Source organism: Pyxicephalus adspersus, chromosome 9 (genome assembly GCF_032062135.1).
Source record: "Pyxicephalus adspersus chromosome 9, UCB_Pads_2.0, whole genome shotgun sequence".
Classification (NCBI taxonomy): domain Eukaryota; kingdom Metazoa; phylum Chordata; class Amphibia; order Anura; family Pyxicephalidae; genus Pyxicephalus; species Pyxicephalus adspersus.
Window position 1 is genome coordinate 9,327,832 of NC_092866.1, and position 23,182 is coordinate 9,351,013.

A 23,182-nucleotide genomic window follows, 5' to 3' on the forward strand; every position below is an offset into this window, starting at 1 on the left:
GAAACTCCTTTTACTTTATTTGTAGAGTAGGGAAGAGTTAAAGTGGTATTAAAGTGTCGCCACTCACCTATCCATGTTTCTCTTTTTTCGATCGAGATGACCTTCTACCATGTTAAATGGCCAAGATGGGATGAAGCCTGTGCTGGAGTTCTTCATTCTCGGCACATGCTAAGAAAGCCGGGATTGCTGGAATTCCCTGTGAGCCAAAAACTGGTTTTATGGCCAGAAACCAAGAGCCTGATCAGTCATTTGTAAAAGTGGAATCCTAGTTCCACTTTGAACATTACTCAGGTTTTTACTTTTGCACGTGACTCTAGTTTTGCACAAGGCAGGTTTAAGTTTGTGTGGGCTCTATGAAGAACATTGAAGTCCCTTTCTGTCCTTACAGGTAGCAAGGAAATGCAATTTTAATGTATAGTAAGACATCAATGAAATCCCTCCAGATTAACAGATCTTCCTATCTAGGATGTGTCTTTGGGTAGATTTTGGAAACACAATGTCCTGTGTCTCTGGCTTCTGTCCTTTTATGTTGAATTTGAGCAGCCAAAAATGTGTGCCCTCTAAATGTCTGACTACAGACTGTTCACAATCTGATGCTTACAGTATGGGGAAGGCCTTTTACCATTTCAACATGACCCTGCACAAAGTCAACTCATTAATGACATGATTTGATGAGTTTGGTGGCCAGTAACTTCAATGGCCTACACAGAGCCCTGTCCTCATTCCCATGGAACCCATGGAACATGTTTAGATGGAACACAGATTGTGAGCCAGGACTTCACATTCAACATTAGTACCTAGACTTACAAATTCCCAAAGACAGATTCCAAAATCTTCCAAAATGGAAAACCTTAGAAGAAGAATGGAGGAAGTTAGAGTTGCAAAGAAGACCAACACCAACTAGATACCAATGGGTTTGGAGTAAAATGGCAACAAGCTCATCTAGGTGTGATAGCCATGTATCTGCAAAACTTGCCATATAAAGCAAAGGTTTGCTGGATGACCCATCTGGATAATCGATCTTTTCCAGTCTTGGAGGTGTCATTGGTTCAAATCTAGTGCAGTTCATAAAGAACTGCAAGGGGGTAAAGTAAACTCAGAAAAGAACACAAAAAAGGCTTTAGCTATACCGGTGATCATTTTGTGATGTCTGCTTTGCCAGAACTTCTCCTTTAAATACTTTAATATTAAGCTTTCCTTTAAGCCGTGATATGCTGACCAGTGAGTCGGAAAATAGAAATTCTAAGTTGATGCTTCCCGTTTATGTAAAGTGCGTCTATCCCTATTTCTGCAAAGCTGTCATGATTTTTTTTGTAATTTTTACTATCAATTAGAGAGCAAATTGCAAGATTCTAATGACAAGATAAACTGTACATCGCTGATGTTTTCATTCTTACAAAACATTTTACAATCTCTATAAATGTCATCCGTCATGCCAGCAAATTACTGGTCTCATTTTATGCCATGGATTTATTAGCACTCAAATTAGTGTAAACTTGAGAATTATTAAACACCCGTTCTGAGGGATCCTCTTTGCTCCAACAAGAGCTTAAATCCAGAAAGCTCAAAGTATTTGCTCTAATATGAAAGTGCTTATGAAGAAATTTTACTTTGAAGAGACTTGTAGGGTTTTTGCAGGCCATAAAACAAACATTCATCATGTGCTTCATATGGTGAGGTTTGTAGGGAAACAACTGACTATGATTAGTATTTGCTCTATAGACTGCAATAAACATTTGTCAGGACATGGAATATTTTGTAATCCAAATATCTGTTCAAATAATGAGGGTATTACCACAGAAACTGACAATCAAAACAAATGTATAGATGCCCAGACTACTTAACACTGACTAAAGCAGGCTGCTTTTACTTATTATTTTTCAGAGATATTTTATCTTTATTTTTTATTTTCTCCAGTCAAAGTGATCTTTTACCTTATTTATATTGGACTCAGTGAGGAGATGAAAGACACGCAGTAAGAAGAGGAAAGACCAAACAATAAGGGGATAAGATCAGTAAGGACTCAAAGTGAGGAGAGAAGAACCATGTAGTAAAGAAAAGGCACCAGGCATAAAGGAAAGGAAAGCCACAAAGTGGAGAGAGGTGAGCTACACATCGATGAGAGCCACATGGTAAGAAGAAGAGAGATGAATAGTGAGGACAGCCCAAAAGTTTAAATAAGAGAACCACGTAGAACAGAGAGAAGATCCAGACAATGAGGAAAGGAAAGCTACACAATGGAGGGAGGTGAGCTACAAGGCAATGAGAGCCACACAGTAAGGAGAGGAGAGCTTCACATTGAGGACAGACCCAAAATGCAGAAAGGAGAACCATGTAGAAAAGAGAGGAAAACCAGACAATGAGGAATGGAAAGCCACATGGTGGGGAGAGGTAAGCCACACAGTGAGAAGAGCCACTTAGTAATAGGAGCCACACAGCATTAAAAGCCACACAGTGAGAAGAGCCACACAGCATTAAAAGTCACACAGTGAGAAGAGCCACACAGCATTAAAAGCCACACAGTGAGAAGAGCCACACAGCATTAAAAGGTGAGAAGAGCCACACAGCATTAAAAGTCACACAGTGAGAAGAGCCACACAGCATTAAAAGCCACACAGTGAGAAGAGCCACACAGCATTAAAAGCCACACAGTGGGAAGAGACACAGAATAGGGAGAGGAGAGCCCCACACTGAGGACAGTGCAAAAAGGAGAACCAGACAATGAGGAATGAAAAGCCACATGGTGGAGAGAGGTAAGCCACACAATGAGAAGAGCCACACAGCATTAAAAGCCACACAGTGAGAAGAGCCACACAGTAATAAGAGCCACACAGTATTAAAAGCCACACAGCGAGATGAGCCACACAGTAGGGAGAGGAGAGCCGCACACTGAGGACAGACCCAAAGTGCAGAAAGGAGAACCAGACAATGAGGAAAGAAAATCCACATGGTAGAGAGAAGTGAGCCACATAGTGAGGAGAGGAGAAACACACAATGGGGACAGCCCCAAAGTTTAGAACCATGAGAACCAGACAATGAGAAGACAGGTTTGTTGGTTTACTCATATTGCCATGTGTAGGAGCCATTGCACACAGAGAAATAAAAGGGAAGAAAACAGAAGTGCCCTGGAAAAAATCAGAGTCAAATCATATCTGTCTCAGCCAATTAAATTGTATTATAGGGTTACAACCCCTGTAAAGAGTGGTACAGTAATGAACTAAATTATCGCGTATGGAAATGACAGTAAACACGACTGCAGCTATCCAAGCGGAGCGAGCAGAGAGAATTAGACGTTGCACCAAATCAATATTTTAGCATTCAGCTCCTGCTGAATATTTTACCATGGAGCACACAATATTCCTAACTGAAGTGAGGCCTAATTTGTACATAAATCCTTGATTCAGAGCATCTCTGGAGAGAGCAAATTCGTAATGAAAAGATGGATAGCAAGTGCTTAGATGTGATGTACTGCCGTGCAGGGAGCTCGAGAGCAAGACGGGGGGCAGCGTAAAAGGAATTATGGGTAACAATCAACAAATGAAACTAAATAATAAAATAAGCTGCGAGGCAGAGAAAAGTTTAGGGTTTAGATAAACAATAAAGAACAAAATTAAAAATTAATATGTTGTTAAAAAAGATGTTTTTGTTGTAAAATCAATATAAAAATGTAAAAAAAGAACAAAGACAAAAATAATGTAAGACATTCTATCATAGGAGGAATAGATGTACACCCTAAGAGGATGACATTAAATTTGCTACAACAAGTATCAAGGATTTTTTTTCCTTTTAAAAAAATGAATTTCATTGTTTTTTTATTTTTGCATCTCAGTGCCACTTATGTTCTGCAGACTTTTACAACCATTTCCTGTTTTCATTCCCCATTTCATTTCCCATTGTGATGAGGTGACAATGCAGAAAAATAATTAGGAGAAAAGTATAGAGGATTTTCACCCTAGAGTAAGAAGTGGCTGAAAAGGTACATTTACAGCATGATCAGCAGGTATTATTTTTATGAAAGCTGAAGAATTAAACCCTAAATCTTTCAGGTTCAATAAAGCTGTCCTTAAGTAAGACAAGGTAGTATATACTTACCTCTTCCCAAACTAACAAATGCTTTTTGGTTCAAGAAGACTACTGATGTCCTCTTTCAAAACTTCCAGGAGTTTGCTATGCTCTGGGGTTGCCCATGCTGACCCATATTTCATGAAGGAATACTTTGGTGATGTAAGTGCCAGCTGGAGGAACCACAGAGCACTACGGGACAAGGAGAAAATCAACATACCTAAAAGTAGAGGCTTCAGGGGAAGATTTTCCTTTAACAGTGTTGTCTTTAGTGGTGAAGGCAAAACTTGTTTTGCCAGAAATGTTTGAAGTTTCCTACAAAAGACTACTACTACTGTCTACTACAAAAGTACCCAAAAATCAGAGCTAGCCAGCATAAAAAACTATTCTGTTTCAGCTAACTAACTCTTATATATGTGGAAGCCATACTGTCCCATCAAGGCAGTTCTGAGAACTTTTGTCCCTAACTTTAAAGAATCTGAGCACTCCACCTATAGGACCTATATCTTTTTATTGATGGCTTATGTTGGGGACCCTTCGGTACAAATTTGATGGTAAGCCCTGCCTACATACCGATAGGTTTAAATAAACCTGAGAGTCTCCCATTGTTGGATGTTTGAAGTCCAGCTAGTGTGATCATCATGGCCACCTCTATAGAGACAATGGGCTTGATTTATTAAATCTCTCTAAGACTGGAGAAGATAGAATATCATTTGATAACATAGGCGATCCAGGAAAACTGGATTTTTAAAAATAAAATTGCTATTAGTTGGCAAATATTTTCAATCCTGAACAAGATCTATTCCAAGTTTGCTAAATCACCCTGATTCTCCTATGATAGTCTATCTTTTCTAGTCTTGGAGAGCTTTAACAAATCAGGCCCAATGGAGAAATTAGTGTTGACATGAAGATACTAGATTACCAGGTTTTGGGTTTGAATATGCTTATAAGTCTTGTGATGTTAAAAAGGAGTGATTTTTCTCATTTTTCTTCCTAATCAACCCCAGTCCAAAAGAACCGTCTAGATTTGCCTAGAGTTCGGATATCAATGGCCATAGACCACAATTCTATGGAGGAACATAGCCTGAGTCAGCTAAATAAACATCCTTGGGTACTATTATTTTTCCCTACAAGACCAATACTACTAAATATAAATACTACCAGCAACCCACACAAACAACTAAACAGAAATACCAGCTGAATGTTTTATATTCATCAACATACAACATATAAATAAAGCTTGCTTGACTTCCATTGATGCCATGTCTTTTTCCCCAATTACAGCCTGTCATCGTGGATTATTTAGAACGCACGCCTATATTAAAAGGTCTAAATAAAACATACCATTGCTAATTAAATGTTTACACTCTGAGGGAAAGCAGAAATGAATGTGAACGTCATTCATTTATTGCTGGGAAAGAAAACAATATATAATTATTTGCTAGCAACACTTATCGATACCCATTGTGTGGGTTGGCCCGGCAGACCTTTGCCATTCACATTCAGCCTCCTCCATTCCGATCTGTGAGATATTCATCAGGCTGTCAAAACACCCCAGCCTGTTAACACCTTGTTCTGAAAGCTGGTCCGCTTCCCTTTCATACCTGGTAATTATGTTCTGATATTTATCTATTCCCTTGAATGGTGTTCTCTTGCTGAAATAAAATGCTTTCAGGCAATTGTAGTAATTGGGGAAACAGATTTTCAGCTACTTTGCCTGTTCTAAATGGGAATGAGAGGCTCCGTGTTTAATTCGGCTACAAGCATTGTTTTCTCTCTTTTGGTTTGTTTCTTCTCTGTTAATTTTCGCAGTGTGGTTTCAGTGCCAAGAACAAGTAAATATGGCAAAGCTCCATGACCTATAACAAAACCCTCAAATTTTACACTCTTCTGCAGCACCCCTTAAAGCTTCATACAAACATCATTTAGGTTCATCTTGGGTAAAAATCTAGTGTACAGCTGTTCCTCAAATTTGATTGGCGATCTGTTGTGCCGGATCAATAAACAGCAGACAGTAATGACAGCTCTTGTTTTCTAATAGTCAGGTCACAGCGGGTCACCTTTCTCCCATCCTCCTTCTTCATAGAAAAGACTGGCTAACAATGATTTTGAGTGATGAACATTGAGTACCTGTACGGAGCTTTAGACTTAAAGCTGGTCTCCAGTCAGCACTGAAGAATTTCTTACTACTACTTATAGGCAAAGGTTAAATCCAGAACACATACCTACCTTATTCCTCATCCCCCCTGTTCACTGCCCTCTGCTCTGCTGTCCTCCTCTCACTGGATGTGAACAGGCCTTCAATGTCTTCATATACAATCCAGGACCCCTGCATTATACCATAGACCTGGATGTCTCTGCTCGAAAAGCTCAATATTAGGGTTGAGTGAACACCTGAAGTTCAGGTTCGTCGGGTACCCAAAATCGTAAAGTTCGGTACGGACCCAAACTTTACAGTTCGGGTTCGCTCAACACTAATATTATTGGTTAGTGGGTAGGGATGAGCGAACACCTGGAAGTTTGGGTTCGCCGGGTCCGGCCGAATTTCAGCTCAAAGTTTGGGTTCAGATTTGGGTACCCAAAATTGTAAAGATCGGTACGGATATAAAATGCCACTTCTGCCAGGGTCAGGAAACATGCAACTCCCTTTGTCACCTGTTGGCGGCACTGTGGTTTGGCATGTGCTTCCACGTGCAACCAGCAGGTGACTTGCTGTACAGTCACCTCCTGGTTTGGCAACACCTGTGGTAGTATTAGTAGGGCTATACATTCAGGCTTCACATTCCTCCCATTGTCTTAGCATCGGCTCTGTGTCCTTAAACCTATATCCCTGCTGGTGCTCTGGCCACCTGTCCTAGCACTGTCCCTGCTCCTGATATACTTGTCCAATGTATATAGTTATATATAGCTTACTGTTTCTGTATGTTTCAGTATGTTGCACTATGTTTGATATTCACTGTTCCTGTTTGTGCTGTATATCTCTTAAGTTATACCTGGCTTGTAGTTATTGAGTGCATACTGCCGATGACGGTCTTCGTTTTGTTTCTGATTGAAGAATCCTGACAGCCAGACGTGAGTGTAGGTGAGTCTGGTGCTTGTCCTAGTGCCAGTTACTGACACCTTTAACAGGACAAGGAGCTGCATAATATTAATGATCCCATCTGGAACTTTACTGGTCCCAGAATTGAGAGACCTAACTCTAGACCCACCTAATCTTACGCATTTCACCAAATGGGCTTAGTCAAAGAGAGGGGCAAAAAAATGACATTGTTTGTGTGAGGCTGAGTGTCCTAATATGTGCTTGTATGAGAGGACATTGTATAGACCAGTAGTTGCCAACCTTTTTGGACCTATTGACCACTAAACTTACTGGCCCTTGACCACGCATGCGTTGGGAGGCGTGTGTCATTCAAAGGGGAAAAACTTCTCCCTATAGTGACGTCATGATGCCAGAACCTGCCCACTCTCTCATCGCAGGTCCGAGCCTGCTATGGTAGAGTGGGCAGATTGTGTCCAGAGACACAACCTGCCCACCGCCCTAAGCCTGCAATCCATACGGGAGACATGGTTCGCGGCTCTGACCTTCTCCTGACCTCGATGGGGGGTGCACCGGCCAGAGACGCAGCCCACCAAAATTTTCTTGCAAACCGGTTGCGAGCGACCACTGGTATAGACTGTGAACAGATAAGAGTAAAGAGTAGGTGCTTTGTAACACCAGTTATATGGTGGACAGAAGGGAAATTCACCCTACATTCACCATGTCTAGACTAAATGGGAGGTTAGGAAAGCTCAAAGGGCTCATTGAACCCTGATTACCTAAAATGTATGATTGAATCAAGAAAAATACAGCTCAAATCCATGAATGTCAACCCTGCAGTATTTGCTCATGTTTCTTCTCATGTTTTATCCATTTAAAAAATTTGCAAATACAAAAAAATACCTATTGATTCTCCAGGTTCAAGGCACGATTAGGGAATTTCAGACATGGCTCCAGCCAGGCTACAGGCATGGTTTGCCATGACCAGTTCTATTTCTGGTGCTCTATCTATAAATAATATTTTGTGAAATGTGTCATTTGTGATGCAGGAACAAGCAAGAGACACTTTGATTGTATTTTGCATCATGCTAGCTAGGCTATTGAGAATGGTCTGGAAAGTCATAGGAGGTTGGAATCTGTAAGATCGGGGAGCCATAAACCCAAAGTGCCAAAGGACCCTTTGTGTCACATGACTGGTCTTTAGACACCTAAAACTACTGCATTGCGCACAGGCATCATCCAAGTGAACAGCCTGGGCCTTTAAAACATAGCCAAACACAGAATATGAAAATGTTTTTTATAAATTCCATGGTGTCCATTGCAGCAAAAAGCCTGAAAGGTCCAAGAGGAGCTGCTTTCCACCCTAGAGGGTACCATCTTTGATCCTTGCAGTCACAGCCCGGATGGAACATCTCCGCCATCACTCATCATACTGCTGTAAACAGATCTAACTGTTTATGGGTTCAGTTTTGTCTTATCTTCCTTTTAACAGAGTGATCAGTGAAATTCTCCTGTGTGTCATGCTAGTAACAGATGTTAAAATTGCTTCCAGGCTACTGAAGACTTTCTAATGCAAGCTGGATCCATCTTTATGTTTAATGTAGCAATAGTCTTACTGTCTTCTTTTTAATTTGCTCGGGGCAATGAAAGCACGGTTCACCGAGAGGAGGCTGCTAATTACTCCGGAGACATAAACCTCGTATTAAGGTAACAGCTCAAAGTCAGCGCAAAACATCAGCTATGTTCTTCCAAATAAGCAGCAATTAAAGGGAAAGTACTGTACGTCTCTAGCGAGCAGATATAACGAGTTATTAGAGCAAAGTTTACTTTTAATGCCATTTTTTAATGCATCTTTATGTGTTTGTATGCGATTAGTTGTTTTCTCAAATCAACAACTGCAGAGATAAAAATTTCATCCACATAGAGATTTCATTGCTTTTGCTAGAGCTGACTAGTAGATTTACAATAAGTATTTGAAGAATAGAAAAAAAGACTTGAATAAGGGATGGTGTCGAAGTTAAGGACACACAGCAAATGGTTATTAAAAGGTCTGTTCCCTTCCTAAATTCTGCCTGTAGTTATAAAAAACTTCGAATTGGAGTTCTTCAACCCAAGCAGCCTACCAACATTCTAATCTTCACTTGGTGGACACCAGTGCTTCTGTTTGAGAATGAATTATTTCACAAAGCCAGAGGCTACAGAGGTTGGTAAGATCTTATTTGCTACCTGTTAAACATTTTTAATATTTAAATATCCACAGTCACAGTTCTACCTTACAGTGGTCTGCTTCTTAGATACTCCATACACCATTGCATGCTTATGTGTCCTCAAACACCTTAAAAACTTTCCAAACAATGTTAACCAAAGCAACAGGAAATCAAGCTAACTATGATTATGTACACAATAAATTATATACATAGAGGACAAAGCCATTAAGAAAAAGTATACTGTACTGAGAAGGCTTAAAAACACATATTAACCTATAATTTCCGAAAAATCATACAAACCTATGGTCTTATCTTTAAATGAATATTTGCCTTTTAGATTCCAACACTTGGGTTTTAAGCCAAACAGATATTTCCTCCATATACTAGATACATGTCCTGTACAGAATTGGCCTGGTTATCACTTTCAGAAGAAGCATATATAAGACACTGATTTCTACGACAAACACAGATTGACATTGTTACAGGTTTGTTACCAAGAGCCAACCGATCTAAAGGGGTCTGGACAATTCCCAGGTAGCCAACATGCCAAAGAAATTAAACATTTCAAATCCTGTTCTCATGTAGGTATTGAAGCAAAAAGCAGACCTAAATGGTATACTCATGTCCATTCTATTTGTATCATTTAACAATCATATAAAACCTTCATTAGAACCTTCAAGAAATGTTGGTTTACAATACATTATCATTTTTCAGTTTGAAAATTATTATGTAATTTTTAAGGATTCAGTGTCAGCTATTAGGAAATCATTTTGGGGTGTGAATGTTAAGGATGGGTTCACACTCACCAGTTGGAGACCCTTCAAGAACATGACCAATGTACGGGCCTTCCTTGAAGATTGGCCGATTGTCATTCTGATCGATGACCACGACTTCTAGATCCACTGGACCCTCAATGGTTTTTCCACTTTCATCGATGGTTTCCACCCGCAACTGTGGGAGATGAGACAATATGGAGATTAGAGAACAAATCCAGACAACCAGTCAATGACCTGTCAAGGAGAAACTACACGTGTCATAAAGTTAGAAATTTTTTTATAGTCTATAGAATTGTAAATTCTAGGTTGTAGCATCTGGTCATCGTTTTTGGAGGCAAGGATATGCATCCCCTAGAAAAAATATCAAAAGGGCTCCGAATGGCATAGGGATAATAGAAGGAGAGGGTAAGTCATGCTGGGAGATATCATCATTGGTGTGAGGGCACTCCCTTCTGATGCACCAGAGTTTTACAAGTCATGATTAACAAGCCCATACATTCTTGTAGTTCAGGATAAAGAGTTCTGACATTAGCAGCTTAGCAAACATTTGGCAGCAGGGTGGCCTGATACAATGTTATTAGATATCCCCAAAGCAATAGTCCCCCCTCCTCCTTTGCATCTCCATCTCAAAGGGAATCCCATTACAGAAATCTGTGTCAGACTCTAAAATTATAATAAAGCTGCAGCATACTAATTATCTGCATAGCAGCATGATGATGCCTGAAATGCAAATAAATATGGTTGATACAATGTTATTTAGAAAAGGTTACTGATTCATATTGAGTTTTTGCAGGCAGAAAGGATAGAATCTCCATGGGTATAGCCACATGTCTAGCACACAATCTGTTACGATTCTACCTATAGTAGAAATATTAGCTGATCCATTAGGGAAAGTGTTCAGAAGGTAAACAATCCACTCTATAAATTCTTACTTTAATCCTACCTAGCACTAGCACCAAGGATTCACCCAAACCTAGCTAGCCTTATGGGTAAGCTCCTATTCTTTGGGTTAGCTAGAGTTGGGTAAGTACGTGTCAGGTTAAGGTTACATGTCATTTATAAGGGAAACATTTGCCTACCAAGCACCCTTTATGAACCCCACTTAAGAAGGTAAAATGGCACCTAGGAAAACCTTACCACCATCGAGTGAATATTATTATAGTGAATTATGGGGTCCTATATTTGTAATAAGGTAAATGGAATCTATGGGCCTGATGACGAGAGAAGATATAATTTCATGGGAAAACATAGGTGATCCAGCAAACTTAGAATGAATCTGGTCCAGGATTTCAAAAATTTGCGGACTGATGGCAAATGACTTTTAAGAAATCCATTCCAGGTTTGTTAGATGACTCAGGTTCTCCCATGATAGTCTATCTCCTCTAGTCTTGGAAAGCTTTAATAAATCAGCTCTTGTAATGTTTCTAACAGAGGATTGGATCACAATCATTACAGCTGATTTACCGAAGGAATTTTGAATGTTCACCTACGAAGGTGAATTATAAAACTATAATGAATAATTTGCTTAGCTTAGTAAATGCACTGAATATTCATTTAGCAAGGAATACCCAATCATGAGCAAGGGAATCTAAAAAATAGGAATTTTTCTTGTGAGTAGATGGTTGAAGTCTGCAGAACTTTATTTAATTTACTGGGCTAGGTGACATACCCTTTATAAGGAGATAATTCAAATTTGCTATGCGAACAGTCTGTATTGCTCTAGTAAGTCAACCCATTGGGCCTGATTTATAAAAGCTCTCCAAGGCTGGAGAGGATACACATTCATCAGTGAAACCAGGTGAGCCAACAAACCTGGAATGAATTCATTCAAGGTCATTTGGTATTTGCTAGCAAATGTTTTGAATCCTGAACCAGATCCATTCCAGGTTTGCTGGATCACCCAGCTTCACTGATGAAAGTGTATCCTCTCCAGCCTTGTGGAGCTTTAATAAATCAAGCCCACTGACTGAAGAGGTGACTATACCTATCTGAAACAAAAGAAGCCTTGTAAAGCCTGCTGGATGACTAATTTATACATTATATATGATAAAGATAAGACATGGAAACCTCCACCTGCCTAAATTGTGGATCTAAGGCCTTGAGAAGCGCATGATGGAGCCAAGAAATCCATTGTTGAAACCTAATAAGACCCAAGACATCAAAAACATCCAGTGGGAATTTTATACTACCAGCAGACGTTCCAGTTTTCCCGGCCATAACCTTCTAAATTTTAATGAAACTGTATAGTACATTTCTGTATTGTCAGAATTGCAGCTTGGAGACAAGCATAAAATATCTGCATGCTGTACAATAATAAAGTGGATAATTATTATTTAAAAGAAAACGGTCTATAAAGGTAAATGATTACATGGTAAAACAGCCTAAGTGCTTGCAAACAAGCCTCCCTTCCTAAGAGTTTAATGCTCTTCAAGTTTTACTCAGCGTGAGCAACTTTGTGACCTGCTGATTCCTTCCATGTAAAGGAATGGCTTTTATAAATGATGTAAGCTAAAGTGATCCCACAGTCATACTTACCTGCTAATGCTAAACAACTATTCCAATCTGATCCTTGCTTTATTGCAAGCTTGTCAACGTACCAACGCAAAGTTCAGGTTTAACCTCAGACTTCATTTCCCCCCCTGCTAACACCTCTGTATTTTCTTCTCTGTCTGTTGGAAAGACCTTGCAGTGACAGATTTGGAAAGAGCACCTCTTTTCCATTTGCTATCGTTAAACTTGCACATAAATTAGGCCCCTTTCATGCTTGCAGTGGAAAAATGCATAGTTGGCGGCTCCTTGGTGCATAGCAAATTGCTACTGAGCACCCGGGAGCGGCAAACCACACCGTAGGTTAACTCGTTTGTAGACGGGTATGGCTGCAGCCGTTCTTCCTCCGAGGTAGAAAAAGTGAGCATGTGATCATCAAAGTGACTTGTCGTTTACTGGAACTGTGCCATGATCCTTGAAATGGTTCAAATGAATGGAAGTGGTCAAGACCGTGATTGAGCCTACAGCAGAATGCTGCAGTCAACCACAGGTCTGAAGTGCCTCAGGTTTTAATGTTTTTAAACCTTTGTTATATGACTATCCTATGACTCTGTGGGCAGGATTATTAATGCCCTCCAAGATTGGAGAAGATTGACTATCGTGAAAGAACCATATAGATATATAAAACCTGGAACAGATTTCCTAAAAATCATTTGCTATTAGTTGGCAAAATGTTTTCAATTCTGGACCAGATCTATTACAGGTTTGCTGGATCACCCAGGTTTTCTCCTGGTCGTTTATTTTCTCCAGACTTGGAATGAGCAATAAATCAGGACCTGTATGTTCATAGCAGAAACTATATTTGCTTATTACACACAGGTTCTGTTTCCTTTTCAGAGCTTTACAGCTCCTTCTCATAATGCATGTCTGTGAGTCCAACACAAGAAAAGCAAAGCTCTTTCCATTTGGTTGACAATTTGCTGTAAAGGATGGAGGTTAAATAATTGCAAGGTCAACATTTGCTCCCTCTAGTGGCTAATCTACAAATCTCTATATTAAATACAATAGTAAAAATATGGAAAAGCAAGCTTGTTATAATGAAAAAGTCACAATAAAATGACAAAATAAAAATAAACCCAACAATAATAAAAATCAAAACAAATACACCCTAAAAATTACACTGTTTTCCAAAGTGCATGGATCCACTTGTGCCTATGATCTATTAATGTTCCACTGCTCAATGCCCCATGCTGTGAATGTGTTATCAAATCTTTTTGTGGCTGTTGGCTCTCCAACCCTGGTGATATGGACAACTGAGGTCACCATTCAACCAATCTAAGAGGCCCCCAATCATATGATCAATATGGTATATTGATCATATGCAGACTGGAGGCTTTACTGACAAAATAGGAATCCTTTATAGCGATACACCTATATCTTCACCTTGCACTGGCATCCATAGGGATATATGTTTGAAACTACAATTGTCATGTTGTAATATTTATTTTTTTGTTTCATTTCCTGACCTTTTTATAATAAAATAATTAGCAGATTTAATAGAATAAGCCAGGAGTGGGCAAAATTTTTGACTTAGGGGCCACAATGGGTTCTAAAATTTGGCAGACGGGCCAGGCCAAGATCAGAAAAATGGAGCACCGAGATAGGTGTCACTAAATGTGACATAATGATGGCATAACCCGGCCCACTCTCCCATCGCAAATCTGAGCCTGCAATGGGAGAGTGCGCAGGTTGTTCTGCCCACTTCCCCGAGCCCAGATTGTGTACAGGGGACATGGTCAGCGGCTCTGGCGGGTGCAGCTCCCCAGCACGGTCCTCCTGACCTCATATATATATATATATATATATATATATATATATATATAAGCTAGGTATAGTGTAATTATCCAGTTAATTGGCACATTCTGGTGCTGCTGATTTCATCCCTAACATCAAGTCATTATAAGGTTTAAATATTGCTCAAAATGCATGTTATGTGAATTGCATAAATGAAGAAGAATGAATGAGCACCAAGGGGGAAAAATCCAAACCCATCCCAGCAGTATCATTTATAAGTAAATCTGTGAGCAAACACTGAGAATAACACAATCACTCTTTCCATATAAATAAAGTAAACCATCTCTCTATATGCAGTGATACTCCTGTAATTTGTTACAGTGTTTAATTAAACAAATTGTTTTTTGGCTGTCAAACAGATTCAAGTATTCTTATATAAACACATGCAACTTACTACCAAAGGAATGCTGGAGGAGGAGGCTGCTGCTTCTTCTTAAATGTAAATATACATCAACTAGTAATTAGGCTGAAGGTTCTCGGGGATATAAAGCTTGGGAATTCACAAGAAAATAAATCAGCTATAAAGCTGAGATTGTATTTGTGTGTAAGGTGAACCGTATGCTAATTTTGTATATCTCGAGGATAACCCAAGATTTCCAGTTCAACCCAACCACCATGGCCAGTACAAAGCCAAAAAATGGCATTGTGCCCTGCCTGGTGAATATTGTAGAACAATTCACTGGAGAATCCACCAACTCAGTGACACTTTTATTATGGATGTGTAAGAAATGGTAAAGACACCATAGGACCTCTAAAGCCTTGGAGACACCATCTCACCTCTAAAGCCTTGGAGACACCATCTCACCTCAAAAGCCCTGGAGACATGTAAAAAAAAGTCAGTAGCTGATACAACAGAAATGTTTGATTTTGTAGATTGATCCAGTATAATGAGGACTAGGAGGAGTGCTTAGGTACTCCCACATAAGGGAATGGGCCCTGCAATTTTTCAGAAAGAATACAAGACAAGCAGAACAATTTCCAGGTATAGGTCACGATAAATATTAAATAGTGTTCCCTAAAACATGCCACATTTTCCCTCTTTGGGCCTGATTTATTAAAGCTCTCCAAGACTGGAGAAGATAGACTAATATGGGAGAACCTGGGTGACTGGGTAAACCTGAAATGAATCTGGTGCAGGACTGAATACATATGCCAATTAATAAGAAATCATTTTTTAATAATCGATTCCAGGGATTAACCAGGTTCTCTTCTCTTCTCTTCTTCAGTCGTGGAGAGCTTTAATAAATCAGGCCCATTGAGTTCAGGTTTACTTCAAGCCCATGTAAGAATATCCCACTCATAAACCACAAGTAACCGCACTGTAAGCCCAGTTTCAGATTTCCCAGGAGGCTCTTGGTGGTCGCACACCTTGCATTATACTAAAATGATATGCGGTTCTTAGACAACAACTGTTTGAACATTTGAAAGCAACAAGTATTCCGCTGAGCACTATCATCCCTTTTAATACCTTATAGGTGACAATAGGTAAAGGTGACAAAGTCGCTATGTCTTAATTTTGTATTCCTGGACGTAGAGAAGCAGCATCCACATCACAACCTCACCGTCTACCTGAACGTAGCCTTGGGCCTTCACCAGACAAGAGAACAAAGGAGCTCCGAAGAGATTGCTTGGAATCATTTTATAATAAAACACATCAAAATATTGGCATTTGTGGGTGTCTAAAATAAAGAATCAAAGAATTTGGGGAGGATACATTGTTCCTAGATGAAACCATTTGAATAGTATCATCTTCAGTAGCGCATTCATTCTGATCCGCTTATCAAACAGAAACAAACACAGTTTTCTCGTACCAGCTGTTTACGTGCAAACGAGACAAAAGTAGAAACCGCTGACGAGACTGAAACAATCATCTTTCCGCCACTATCTGGCGCCGGTTAATTAGACTTGTGTTATATTGATCATTTTAATTGTGTGTGTTAATTAACAAGTTCTTTAAAAGAACACTCGAAGCTCGGTGGCCAAGAGTGCTGACATTACATCCCTCTAGGATAACCATCGAGTCTCCTCTCCGCCAGAGAGGTGACAAATATTGACGTCACACACTTCATTAGGCCCGGGTGATGGATAATGTGAGACAAGCCAAGATCTTGGAGTGTTGTCACTTTGTCAGGCAGGATTAAAGGGGAATTAAAGTGCTTCGTGGCATATTGTGTTATCAAAGCTCAACTCAGTTTAATTAAGAAATTCTAGGTAAGCAAAGTCCTAAAGTTAGTTTTCTTTAGCAAACAGCAACAGCTTGAGTAAAAGTAAGTCTATGCCCTGATGCAAAGGAGAACCCTTTTGTGAAAGCAGTGGTCCCTTTGCAGAGGCCTGACTTTCTGCAATCAGCAAAGTTTTGAATGGAGAGGTCAAGCTCAACAGGAGGCTTTTCAGACCTCTTCAAAGAGACTGCTGATTCCATATGGGGAGCAAAGGTCTTTCTTTGCAGCATGCTGGTAAGGGAAAGCTTTTTCACTTCACTTGTGACTGCTTTAAAAAATCAACTGTCTTCCCTTGATTATATTTAAGAGCTAAGCTCCGTGAAGAATCTTCAGTGCCCATGATTTTGAGTGTATTGGATGTATTGTCCCCTGCCAAACTCCAGCAAACCCCCTCTGGGCTCTACTGTTTTACCGTCCTGTGTTGACATAGTGGACTAAGAATGGAATTACCAGTTACATAGAGGGACCAGCACCCAATACAACCATTATTAATATTATTCATAATTGTTATCAAGTATTTATTATAATCACATTAATGGAGCTTTACAGAGTGTTATTACCCATAATGACATGGCACTAGTTTCTGCAGCAATCTGGTTCAAGAAGAAATTGGATGGATGTTTTTTGAGGAGTGCCCAATAGAGGGAAGGGTTAAGTGCTGGGGGTTCCTACTTTATGGCTGTGTTCAGACTTGCAATGAGGTTGCATTGTGGTTATTGCTTCCCCATGGCAGTGAACTGCTGCCTTCGGGAAGACGCTACAAGTAATGTCTACATATGGCAGCCCCATAGAGAATGAATAGGGTTGGCAGTAAGTATTACAGTACTGCTCACTGCTGCCTGCTTTCAAATCTTGAGAGGTTTGTAATTTTGAGAACCGAGGTAGTGAGAGCGACTGGACAGTTGGCAAGGTGCCAATCGCCAGGAGCCACACAGGATTGCTCGATCCTCAGGCAAGGATGAACCTAGGCTTAGAATCTAAATTCCAAGCAATGGTGAACTCCCTATGTAGCTAAAGTCAAAGACAGTTAATAGAGGGGGAATTTACAAATCTGTATATGTATTGCTATTGCAGTGAAGATTATAATATAAGAAAAAAAATACAAACACAAATTCCATCAATAATCATTCGGGTTATTATTTAAAAAACAAAGATAGAACTTATAAAACATGGTTGTCAATTAACTTGCAGCAGCTCTTTTATTCTCTTTTTTCCCTTTAAAAACCAGTGAAGTGATGTAAATCATTTCTCATTATGGAAAAGAATATACGGGCCGGCTTACATTCCAGACTCATTTGTTTCCAGGCTGACATTATTGACGCCATTGATTAAATCTTTACTTGCTAATAGCTGGTCGATGGAGGAAGACACAATGTAGTATAACTGCAGCTGAATATAGAAAGGGCCCGGTTGGCAAACAGGCAAAATATCAGCGCTGCTCTGTTTTCCAGCCAACAAGCAGGGAATCTAATTTAGTCTGCCGAGACGTAATTAAAAGGTGTCTTTGGCTGCCATTTGTTTGACAGCGTTTTCATTTTCTTATGTTCCCATCGTTTGACAAAGGCCATTAAGGGTCCAGAGCCATTTTCTGATGGCTGTCTCAAGGGCAGTTAATTGTTATTTTTGTTGTATTTATTTATTTATTTTGCAGTCTATCAGGAAAAAAAATACTTTGTGATGTCTACTTTCACCATAAACTACTGATCAGAGCCCCATGTAGAAGAACATTTACAAACTGCATTGTGTAGTCAGAGACAGAATTGCTGGGAATAATTTAGCTTCAGTGGCCTTTAGGCAACAGCAGCACACTGTCCTTTAATTGTAAATGAGGCTTGAGCTATTGAGATCAGTGTACACTACTAGATTATTTGTAGGGTGTTTGCCAGTTTTGAAGTCCAATTAAAGCCACAGCAATAAACCTTCAAGAAGAAGGTATACAAGAGGATCTGGCCCTTTCTAATTTATACCAGCATGGAGCACTGGAGTGGGAGTGCAGAAATCCCATTTCAAAGAAACAATTAATCTACAATAGTTCATGACTACACCTTACAGAATTCTGTAACAAGACAGAGAAGGTGGAAATGTAACCATAGAGGTTGTTTGTACCATGTAATCTGAATAGGGTGTATTTTTCAGCAACTACCACCTGAAAGTGCCATTAGATAGAATGTAGTTTATTCCTACAATTTCATTTATAAAGCTTCTGATTATTTAGGTTGCAATTTAATCCTTGTTGTCATTTATGTGACAGCAACAAACCTATTAGTTATTTTTCAAGAGAGCAGAAAGATCATGCAAGGGAAATGAAGAGACTGCGGATTTTATTAATCATATTTATATAGGAAGGGTTTCAGAAGTGTAATTATTTACATGTCATAGGAAGTCGGATTGCTCATTAATTCCCAGGAGACAACAAGAACACCTGGCGACATACACTGCTATTTATCCTGATGCAATGAGCGTCACCCACTTCTTTCTGCTTTATTAAAAGAGAGATTATGGATATGTTGCTTAAAGGGAAAGGCGTAAATTTTCACCTTGTACGCCATCCATGCTACCAAATATCGGTCTGTTGTAGAAGAATCATCTGTTGAAGTGTTCTAAAAAAACTAGCAATTCCACAAGTGTCAATCTTCTATAACCCCCTTTCCCCTTGCCAACCACTCACTGGTTTCTCCCACCATACTTTAGACCTCTGATCCACACTTTATTATATTCAATGTTTGTGTCACTTTATAGAAGCTCCAATTCATTCAGTTAAAATACCCACATACCTAAAGTAAACAATTTTGTAGACATCACTCCAACTGAAGGGTACTAATATTTCTATAGCATACAAAGACATTTTAGACAATTGTGAGCTTTTAACATTATACTAATGATTTTGGGAAGGACCTTCCAGAAAGATTGTGCCCCTTGCCACTTCCAACCAGCTCCAAAAACAGGACATAGACAAGTTTGGTGTGGAGTAATTCAAGAGGCCTCCATAATGACAACTTTGGGGTTGGGAAACTCAAATGGTCCCCTGCAATGCGCCGCCCTAGGCACACAAACCACAGCCAACTCCAAGAATCCTTTTATCATGCTTTATTGTCCTCATAAAACAAGACAAGGGTTATTCACAGATGGATCAGTCTGATAGGAGTGGTACAGAAGGGTAAAGCAGAGGCAGGTCAGGAACAATCCGAGGTCAGGGCAGGCAGCAGGCAAGAGTGGTCACAAACAATCCAAGGTCAGGGCAGGCGGAGTTCAGGCAGAATCAGGTATCAGACTGAGTTGCTTATGGTAATGACAACAGGTTAATATGAATCAACACAGAGAGCGCACCCAAGCACACTGTACACACAGAGGCTTATAGTGGGCAATGGTGTTCAGGACGGGTTCTCCTTAAATGGCCAGAGTGCTCAATGACCTTGAGGCACGCGTGGTGGGGCGCGCACCACTTCCCTCAGCACCCCTGGAACGTGCCCTACTTTGCACATCCACAGGAGTGCTGAGAACAAGACTTTCTCTGTTCACGTCCATAGGGATGCTGCCTGGCCGAACTACTAAGGGAGAGACACGCTGCAAACAGGGCAGCAGCGGCATCTCCCTCTGCGGCTGTGATCCCCAGGGATGCCGCGGGCTTGCTGGAAAGGTAAGTTCCTTACATCTCCATAACAAATTGTTTGGTATGGAGGAACTTAAGTTGTCTTTATAAAAACAAATTTGGTGTGGTGGAACTCAAGTAGCCTCCATTAGGAATGGTTTGGTGTGCAGGAACTCAAGTGGTCACCCCAAAGTGGAGTTTGGTATTCAGGAACTCAAGTAGTCTCTATAAAGATGTGTTTGATGTGAAGGAACTTAAGCGGCTCCCATGAAGATGAGTTTGGTGTGAAGGAACAGGACTCTGACCTCACCTGTGTTAAAAACCTTTGGAATAATTTGTAACACTAGCCCTGAACCAGGTGTTGTCCAGCATCAGGACCTGGACCTACAAATGCCCATTTAGCAGAATAGGCACACGTTTTCATAGACACACTCTTGTGGTAAGACTTTCTTTAAGAGTGAAGGCTGTTTTACAAAAAGAGAGAGCAACTTCAGATTATATATATATCCAATAAGATCTTATTCGTATGATAGTTCGATGTTCACCAACACTCAACCATATAATGCGTTTCTGAAAACGTCTGAATTCTGAGATATTAAAAAAATCTGAAAAACATATGGTTCTGAGTGGTTTCATCCATTTTTTGAGTCTAGCAAGTTAGTTTAAAATAATAATTTGTGTTCTTTTAGATGTCCTTCACTTTGATCTGCTTGAAAAGGACTACAACAGGTATAAATGAGTTAAAGCTTAAAATAATTCCCGACTTTCTAATTTCACAACATAATAAAGCAAAAACAAGATTAAACCCCAGCTCTGTAATTCTCATTCCATACAAAGCTAATGGTACGAAATAAAATTAAAACCCAGGACATCAAGGCTCCAGGCAGAGAATATTAGAGATCTGTAAAGATACGATTACAATTGCTGCGGTTTCTGGGAAATTCATAGTTTTGATGGTAATGTAACCAAAATACTGGTCTCGCATTCAAGATTTCATTACCACAAGCCGAGTACTGCTTAATTGTGCAATGTGCAAAATAATAACACAAATCTGAATACATTAATCTTCTTTTCATGTAAATAGGTTGGTTACTGTGTTGACAGAGCAACAGCAAATGTTAAGCGAGAAAATAGACTGTAATCATGTCAATGTTTTTTTGCATTTGAAATTATGTTAAAGTGCTCCGGTAATCACAGGTTACGGTGGGGTACACAAACAATGAGATGAAAAGGAAGATGGAAATAAGTACACAGAAAACAAAAGTTTATAGAGATGAGTAATCCTTAACTAGGTGATCAGAAGCGGTATAGGATGCTATGGCTGGCCAGTCTATTAAAGCATTGATGGACATACAGACAAAATGTATTCAAGAGTTCATGGTCAAGTCTGCAAATACTAATGGTATCAAAAAGAAAACCAGCCCAGTCATTATTCCCCATAAGAAGTCTTGGCTGGTGCTGTCCGCAGGTCAAACTCAGACATTAGGCTGAATCCTAATTCATCTAAAAATATCCAGATCGTAAAATGGTCATCTATGGTCTACCAGCACCCTAAAGGTTCTTTATCATGGGAAGATATTGGTTTAGAGAAGTTGGCCTTGTTAGCTCCACATGACTCAGATAGCCAGGAGGTTTGCCATCCTTTTTATACAATCGCCCTTCCCCTGTCCTAATCACGATTCCCCAACCCTTTTCAGAAATAACCAGACATCACACTAAATTTTTGAAAATGGCTTTTTGGGTAACTTATTGCTAATCCCCACCCCATTCCCATCATCCCATTAACCCATCTAATAAAAAAGACATTTACATCACAATACAATAGAACAATCAAAATAACACTATAGCAATGCCATTATAAAAACAAAATAACAACACTATACAACAAAACAACAACATTATATCCTAAATATCACTTCCGGGTTGCAGGTCCTCGAAGGCAATGCTTGCCTAACCATGTCACATGGGGGTCTGCACCACCTGTATATCTTTGCTGTCCATACCATACCATACTCAACCGGCTTGGGAACGAAGATCTTACGAGCAGCTTCCTTTTTAAACACTACCAAATTAACCTTCTTTTACTTTTAACCCAAGAGATGCCACACCTAAGATGACTCTCCCAACTATTTATCAACAAGCACAATGATCCTCCCCAAGCACCTCAACCGTCCATTCCCTCAAGCCTCCGAAACTCCCAATCAAACTTTCACCCAGGGTAGGCGGTGGGGCGACTCTCTCCTATTGTTCTGTAAACTGACCCCCACTTCCTTTCTGATCCCTCTTTTTATCCTTTTCCTTGCTCTTCCCCCACCATTCAAAACTATCCAGTACCCCACTTTCTACCTGACCACCTAACCCACCATTTCCTATCCTTAACCTTTTTCTGTCCTAGCTCCTCCTAGCACTTAGTCACGCTGGCCTTTCGCCTTCTCACTTTTCCTCGCCAGCACCAAGCTTTACTTTTGGAGTCTCCGCAATTGACAAAATAAAAATTGAATAAGAGAAATGGGGATTGAGGGTAGAGACGGTCAGGTTAGGGCTAGGACTGGGGCTAGATGATGGTGGATGTCCACCAGTCAGGAAATGAGCTGAAATCTATCTGACTTTCTCCAGCTTTTATTGTACATTGTGAGATGCTTGTAGTGGGCAGTGATATCAGAATAGGTAACTTTAGCACAGGGGAGAACACGGTACATTTGTGCAAAACTGAAGCCAAGGTTTCATGATTTCATCTACTGGCCTCTCTGGTGGCCCCCTGCACCCTCCTTATCTCCAAAGCAAGATCCAGAAATCACAGCTTATTTTTATAATTATTTTTTTGTTATACTTTCCATGGCTCATGGCTGCTCATATAATATTTATAACTTACAAACTCACCAACACTTACAGTGAAATGGATTTTTCCCTAATTCTTTGAACTCATGTATTGTGGTATATATTTGTTC

General features: G+C 39.9%; 1 protein-coding gene across 1 annotated transcript in view; it reads right to left on the reverse strand.

The window, feature by feature from the left end:
- Positions 1–23,182, reverse strand: part of CDH13 (cadherin 13) — a 433,078-nt gene that overhangs the window by 163,203 nt on the left and 246,693 nt on the right. Inside the window, exon 6 of the mRNA XM_072422511.1 lies at positions 10,113–10,257. Coding sequence (XP_072278612.1) covers positions 10,113–10,257 — 145 coding nt within the window. The remainder of the gene's footprint in view (positions 1–10,112; positions 10,258–23,182) is intronic.